This window comes from Tarenaya hassleriana, unplaced genomic scaffold (genome assembly GCF_000463585.1).
Source record: "Tarenaya hassleriana unplaced genomic scaffold, ASM46358v1 Cleome35, whole genome shotgun sequence".
NCBI classification, from domain to species: Eukaryota; Viridiplantae; Streptophyta; class Magnoliopsida; order Brassicales; family Cleomaceae; genus Tarenaya; species Tarenaya hassleriana.
In genome coordinates, this window is record NW_010966617.1 from 871217 (window position 1) to 878366 (window position 7150).

The 7150-nt window shown below is 42.7% G+C and overlaps 3 protein-coding genes across 5 annotated transcripts in view; 1 reads left to right on the forward strand and 2 right to left on the reverse strand.

Annotated features, from left to right (window-relative positions):
- Positions 1–1282, forward strand: part of LOC104822066 (formin-like protein 4) — a 3392-nt gene extending 2110 nt beyond the window's left edge. The window contains exon 3 of the mRNA XM_010553157.1: positions 2–1282. Within this exon, the coding sequence (XP_010551459.1) occupies positions 2–1041 (1040 nt within the window). The 3' untranslated portion in view covers positions 1042–1282. The remainder of the gene's footprint in view (position 1) is intronic.
- LOC104822064 (protein WVD2-like 7) lies at positions 1163–4690 on the reverse strand. Of its 3 annotated transcripts, XM_010553154.1 has the most exons (10): positions 4581–4690; positions 4353–4419; positions 3906–3965; positions 2984–3718; positions 2426–2863; positions 2252–2310; positions 2000–2090; positions 1829–1900; positions 1614–1724; positions 1163–1544 (listed from the first exon to the last, which is right to left on the reverse strand). In XM_010553154.1, the coding sequence occupies exons 3-10, from the start codon at positions 3945–3947 to the stop codon at positions 1527–1529; spliced, it is 1566 nt and encodes a 521-aa protein (XP_010551456.1). In that variant the 5' UTR covers positions 3948–3965; positions 4353–4419; positions 4581–4690; the 3' UTR covers positions 1163–1526. The 3 variants fall into 3 exon arrangements, with proteins under 3 accessions (XP_010551456.1, XP_010551458.1, XP_010551457.1); XM_010553156.2 differs by having other exon boundaries at positions 1614–1721; positions 4353–4690; XM_010553155.1 differs by lacking the exons at positions 4353–4419; positions 4581–4690 and adding an exon at positions 4072–4296.
- A 408-nt stretch (positions 4691–5098) lies between these two features.
- Positions 5099–7150, reverse strand: part of LOC104822067 (pyruvate dehydrogenase E1 component subunit alpha-2, mitochondrial-like) — a 4006-nt gene continuing 1954 nt past the window's right edge. The window contains exons 3-8 of the mRNA XM_010553158.2: positions 7025–7102; positions 6298–6393; positions 6125–6196; positions 5951–6004; positions 5782–5847; positions 5099–5432 (exon numbers count right to left, since the gene is read on the reverse strand). Of these exons, the coding sequence (XP_010551460.1) occupies positions 5388–5432; positions 5782–5847; positions 5951–6004; positions 6125–6196; positions 6298–6393; positions 7025–7102 (411 nt within the window). The 3' untranslated portion in view covers positions 5099–5387. The remainder of the gene's footprint in view (positions 5433–5781; positions 5848–5950; positions 6005–6124; positions 6197–6297; positions 6394–7024; positions 7103–7150) is intronic.

Genomic DNA, 7150 nt, shown 5'->3' on the forward strand with positions numbered 1-7150 from the left:
CCTCTCGAGCGGCTGGCGAGAATAGCTCCGACCAAAGAGGAGCAATCAGCTGTTCTTGATTTCGACGGCGACCCGAGAAACCTCGCCGACGCGGAATCATTCCTGTTTCATCTCCTCAGAGCCGTGCCCTCTGCTTTCACACGGCTCAACGCCTTGCTTTTCAAGGCAAACTACTATCCAGAGATCACCCATCACAAGCAGTGCCTTCAGACACTAGAGGCGGCCTGTACAGAGCTAAGGGCTCGTGGGTTGTTCGTCAAGCTTCTAGAGGCGATACTGAAGGCGGGAAACAGGATGAACGCCGGAACGGCACGGGGCAATGCTCAGGCATTCAATCTCACTGCCCTTCTGAAACTCTCAGACGTGAAGAGCGTGGACGGGAAGACCACATTGCTTCACTTTGTGGTGGAGGAGGTCGTCAGGTCAGAGGGGAAACGCTGTCTGATGAACAAAAGGAGCTTAAGCTTGAGCCGCAGCCATGGCGGTTCGAACTCTGAAACCGACCAGGCTTTGTCGAAAGAAGAACAAGAGAAGGAGTACTTGAAGCTCGGTCTCCCAACCGTCGGTGGCTTGAGCAGTGAGTTCTCCAACGTGAAGAAAGCTGCCGGAATAGACTATGATGCGGTCAGTACGACATGTTCTGCTCTGTCGGCCAGAACCAAGGACACAAGAAAAGTGCTTACACAGTGCGAGGGAGAGAGAGAAGGAGGTCGTTTCCTGAAGAAGATGACGGCGTTTCTGGATTCAGTGGAAGAAGAAATGAAGATGGGGAGAGAGGAAGAAGCGAAGGTGATGGAGTCTGTGAAGAAGACGACGGAATATTTCCAGGCAGGAGCTCTGAAGGGGAAGAACCCACTTCAGCTATTTGTCATCATAAGGGATTTTCTAGGACTGGTTGATAAGGTATGCGTAGAGATAGCGAGGAATCTGCAGAGGAGGAAGACAGGAACTCCACCAGGCTCGCCCCCGTCGAGGAACGCCGTGAAATTTCCGGTCCTGCCTCCGAATTTCATGTCCAGTGGATCAGATTCCGACCAGTGAAGAGACTGAAATTCGTCGTCCGGTGTAAATAATATACATTTCTTTCAACTCCTGAATTGTTTATAAGATGAAGAATCCAACATTTTTCTGCATAATCTATGGCATTGACCTGATCAGTGTGTAAACAATCCAACATGTTGGAAAGAACATGATCTATCATATGACAGGGATTGAAACACACATCGTGTTTTCATGATAGCGAATGTAACTATGGATTGATGGAAGAATCTCTCTCTCTCTCTCTCTCTCTCTCTCTCTCTCTCTATACACATAACATAACAACAGATATAACCACCTTCCTCAGGATTATTGGCATTACTACTACACAACTGTGAGCTTCTCCATAAAAAACAGAGCTAATGGCTCTGTGTTCTCAGGAATGATGGATGGGCGTTTGGCTGCTGGTCTTTGTTCCTGTTTCCGTTGAAAAAGTAATTCCTTTTCCGCTTCCCCCGATAGTGAAGATCTTGCCTTGATAATGAGCCTCATTTGGTGGAACCATCCTGGATATCAGACAAAACTCATGATTATCTGTTTCAGAACCACAACTCCTTTTAACCAGATCAGTGTACCTTGTCAGAAGATCCTTTCGATAAGGTCGGTACAGGGAGAGAGCCTTGAATGGTTTTGGAATTCGGATCAAGGCTGTGCCTCTGGGTTTTCACATCTGTCGATCCTGCCTGCTTAAGATGGTAGCATCCAGAATAACATCAGACGAAAGTAGAGAAGCTAAGGATATTTCTTCAGAGCTTAAAAAATCGGAACCCCCCCCCCCAATTAAAGTCACCTTTGGTTTCGCCAGAAGGCGTGTTCTCTCCACAGTTCTTGCACCAGACTTCTCTCTCGAGCTCTTCGAGAGCTGAAATCGCTCAAGAAGATCATTGTAAGAAAGCAGTGATGAACAAAGCTCAATAGGACAACACCCAGGTTTCTCGGCTCTGTCATAAGAAAGATTTACCTCCTTTTGTTTCTCAGCTGTCTCGGTGCTTTTGAGTCCAAAAGACTGGGCACCCACATTTTTCTTCTCTTTGCTCCCTACTTTTACAGGCCTGTTGCAAAACAAGAACAACAAAAACATGACTTTAGGACTGAAACAAGACAACAAGATTTAGTAAGCTCTAGATAGAAATTGATGCGTGAGCAGAAGCAGGTTTCAGTGTAACCAGAAAGAGATATAAAACTGAGTGACAGAACATAAGCCCAAACATACCGGTCCTTCTCTTTCCGAGGAGTAGTTAATGCTGAAACACTACTTGTCTTTGCAGGAACCTGGTTTTGTGCATGAGACATTACATGGAAAGTTCTTGGTTACTGTTCTGTTTGATCTTTCACAACTGGAAATACACAAAAAATGCAAAGACTATATATATATATATATATATACCTGTTTTGGAGCTGTCTTTTTTCCATCAGTGGAAGAGTTTAATTGGTCGAAACTCTTTTGAAACGTCTTAAACGCACGCTTCACAATGTCCTTATCTCCCATTCGCTCCATGATCAAAGATTTTCTGGTTGTTGCAAGAGCAGTAGGATCCGATCCCGAAGGACCCAGACTGAGAGACATGTGCAATGACTTTGGAGCCGTTTGCTTGTTTCTCTGTGAAGTTGGGACATTTTCCTTTTTTACCGAAGGTCGGGATGAGGACATTGAAGTGAGTTTTGAAGCTGTCTTGGACACTTTTGGAGTTGAATACACCCGAGCTTTTGGAACAGGTGATTCTGGTTTCTTTGCTGCCATTGCCATGCTTCTGTCCTTGCTTGGCGGAGTTTTCCTATTCATTACAGGCTTGCTTGCCATCGGTTTGTTATTCACAGGATTAGCCTGAATACATAAACCCAGAACAGTGTTAGAGATCAAAGCCACTAAAAGGAAATATGCTGTATCAACTAAGCAAGAATCAAGCTTTTCAACTTGAAACACAGCCTAAGGAGTCTACTTTACCTTGGGAGAGCCTCTAGCACGATTCATCCTCGCACTTCCATACTTTGCCTTTGTCAGATTACCATCTTTCTCCTTTTTCGTCTCCTCCATTGGCATTTCATGCGTACCGACAAAATCCTTCGCCGAGATTTCTTCTTTCACTTCTTTCTCCTCTTCCTCCTCCACCACTAAGACAGCTTCTTCTGGTTTCTCCTCCATTCGGACAACCTCTTCAAGTTTCTCCAACTTGGGGCTATCCAGAACAAGAACATCCCCACATTCTTCTGGCATCCCATCAATCGAGGTTTGACACTCCTTAACAATCACAGGTTCTTCATTAGGCTCATCGACACAAGATTTGTCCAATTCAGCAGCAATGTCAATCACATGCTTATCTTCTTCATCAGTGCATTGGCCATAAGACCCATCATTGACGTCACACTCAGCCATGGAACCACCAGGCTCACCACCCACATCTCCCTGGTTATGACCACTCAACCTAAAAGGCGCCTTCTTTTCCATTTGTTTCTCCTGATCCATGAGCTCGGCTTTTCTCTCGGCAATCTTCTTGTAATGTGCTTCGAAATAAGCCTTCTTCTGAGCTACTGATCCAGGAGTTTTACACTTCTCCACTTCTTCCAAGTACTTGTTCGGAGAGAAAGCCGAGAACTTCTCCCATGAAAGTGAATCGTTCTCAAACCTACCAAATGAAACTGACACTTGCAGACCCGGATTCGACGAAGTCGCTCTCTGCCCCTGTTTATCAGAGAACGAGCTTTGAAACCCCTAACAATGGCAAATCAATAATTCGGATGCACAACAAGACACAAGAACCAGCCAGTAGTTTCTAAGTTTTGCAAGATTTCCGAGCAATCTGTCGCAAATCTAAAACAAACACAACAATCTACGGCAAAATATCTTGGGAGCAAGCAAAAGGTCATACCTTTTCTTCGCCATTTGCGACATCATCTTCCATTTCCACCATTGATGCTCAACACCAGAACTAAAAAGAAACCAAGACAAACTGGATTAACTTCCTTAGAACAATTCCAAGCAGCACCGACAGTTCTAATACAGACATCCAACCATAGCCATTACATCGCACGTACATGTGGATGTGCCCGTGCGTGTGATTACACACGAGTGAACACTTGTAGCGAATAAAGAAAAGAAAAGAAAAGTGTGTGCGAGAAACCCTATTGCGAGCATCTCAGATTCTTCTGGAATGTACTTAGAACTCAAGAAGCTCCAATAGTTGACGATTCAAAGAAAGAGCCAAATCCCTTATCAATGATTGAAGTCTTGAAAGTATTATACTTTGAAGCCAACATCACAAGGAGAGAGAATCAGAGAGAGAGAGAGAGAGAAAGATGAAAAATCTTAATCTTACCTCAAAAGCGAAGAGAACCCACAAATCTTGTGTTAGTTCCCTATGATGATGTACCTTTTCTCGCCAACTAAATTATAGCGAAAAAAAAAAACTCAAAATCGTGATTGCTGCTTCTAGTGGAAACAAAAAGTTGAAACAGTTGGAAAAAGAAAGGGTTCACAGATGTCATTCAAAGTTTTCAACTTTGAATGACACAGCTTGCAATGACTGAACAAAACAGTAACTGACCTAAAAATACAAATTTTTTTTTGTACCAAGCAGGAGAAAAAATCAAAGGCGGATTCTCAGAGAGATAGAGAGATAGAGAGAGGGAGAGAGAGAGAGATGAGATGAGATTTAATCAGAAGAAGAGACGAGATGAGATTCAGATCAAGCCATGAAGACAAGAGTCGGTGGGACCAGTGATGGAGAGTAGTAAAGTGGAAGTGAGGACTTGAGCCGATCATATGGGATCAGAGTGCTGAGCAAGCCTGATTAATCTTACTTAAACCCTTGATTAATTAAATGCCTAATTGGTTTTTAATAAATGCGTGTCCCCCCGTCCCTGCGGACGCCTGTTGGATGCGTGGGGCCCACGGGCTCTTATCGGCGAACCAAAACGGTGGTAGACACCATCATTGGTTTGGAAAGGAGGAAAGAGAGAGGCTTATAAAACGGTGCCATTCCGCAATGAATTGGGCTGAGCCCATAAGATTCCATTTCTATGAGATATATACATATACATAACTACACTGACATATTGACCATAATGAATATAAAGAACCGACCTTTACGTTAACCTCGTGAAGGAAATGGTGTCAAATGGACATATATAATCAAACAGGGTCGGAAACGTGAGCAAACGAGAAAAGGCATCAGCAAATGACAAAAAGGCTCTACATTTTAAAACAAGAATCTGAAAACCAAAACAACTGGGAGCCAAACTGATGGGTCTCTTTGTCTTGTCTTGTCTTCGCCTTCCAATTTATTGAAGAGAGGGAGATTCAAAATGATGTTTTCTTCCTTAATGATGAAACAAAGATGGAGACTTTGAAGTTATGGAAGTGATGCTCGGAGTTCCTTTCTGTCTGCCCCGAACGACTGCATTCACAACAAAAAGGGTGATATACAGGTGTCAATTTTGGTTTGAAATCCGAAACCCAACCCGAGGTCTCCCGAAAAATATCGGGTTCAGGCTCGAAATTATCGGCCTGAAAAAAATCGGGTTTTCAGGCTAGATAATAGACTTTTGTAGATAAAACCCAGATTGTATTTCACTCAAAATGAAGAACCTTTGAATGCAATTGTCCCCACATATTTCAGAGGTGGGACTCTAACATCAGGCTTCTTTCTCTCAAAGATATGCATTATCCCAGGACATAATCTCATGTTTTTGTTGTGAAAGTCATCTTCATGACAGTAACAGAGGGCATGGAGTAATGGATGGTACCTCAGTTCCTAAACCTTTCACGTAGATGTTTGTGAAGAGCTCAGACTGATCCGGCACTGGGCTCTCCTGAAATTTGTAACAGAAGGGAATAAATTTGTAAGCATTATGAACCATATTAAGAAACTGGTGAAGTAAGATAAAATTGAGGAAAACACCAAGACTCTCTTACCTTGGCCTCAGCTATGGCAGCATCCACTTCTTTCCTCACTTCTTTCTCAATGTCCTGAAGTAAGACAGGATTGAGATTTGAGTGCTTTGTTTTTAAAATCTCTACCAAGATGATGAGAGTAATAATCCTTGTTATTCTGATGGAAGATGGAAGTAGGTTGAAAGACAACCGTACCTTTAGCTCTTTCTCAGTAGCAAAGTCATGAGAAACAATCAGCTTTCTCACTCGCTCAATTGGATCTCGTTCCTAAATTGTCATGCAGTTGAAAAAAATATATATAAAAGACCAGATTCTGAAGTTTCTAACTTTTGAGCAGCAGCATGGCACGGATAGAGGAGAGAACCAACCTGCCTCACACCAGAGATCTCATCACGTGTTCGGTAAGTGCTCCCTGGGTCAGACATAGAGTGACCGTGATATCTGTAGGTATCCATCTCAAGAACCTACACGCACAACATCGAAAGGTTTTTAGGTCAATGGACATACCCCTAGATATAGACATGCTGATGACAATTTAATATCAAGGTCCAAACCCTGTGATCAACAAAAGTTTGTCCTGATTGTCACTGACAAAATGCAACAGGTCAAAACATTTCCAGCCAAATGTGTAGTTTGACTTCATAAGTAGGTTCTCTTCTCTACAAAGTCTCAGAAGATAACTTTAGTGACTTCTACTAGTTTTATGAGAATCAAAAGCAACTCATTGATAATTAGCACAGCCAACAGTAATGGAGCATGTCCACATAATAAGAGTTTATTCAACAACAACAACAACAACAACAACAATTTAATCCCAATTTTATTTGAGATCGGCCGCATGAATTCATCCTTTCATTTCGGTTTTGGGTTAAGTCCTCCAAAATTTGTTCAGATGCAAACCACATTAAACAAAGTACAAGCAGCAGATGTTAATAGCTTCTAGCCCAAAAAGAGCAGATGCATACATGCAAACATGGAATGCTTGTTCGATTTATGTCGAAATGGAAAAAAAAAACTAACAGGAGCAGCTTAGAGTGCAATGGAAAACAAGGAGACATGAATTTAAACTGTAACCTTGGATGACAAAACACTTACAATTGGTCCATTCTTGAGTGCATGCTCCTTGGCAAACTTGCATGCCTGTTTCACAGCAAGTACATCCATACCATCCACCTATCACACCATGCACATGATGATCACTAGTTAGTTCATGGTCACTCT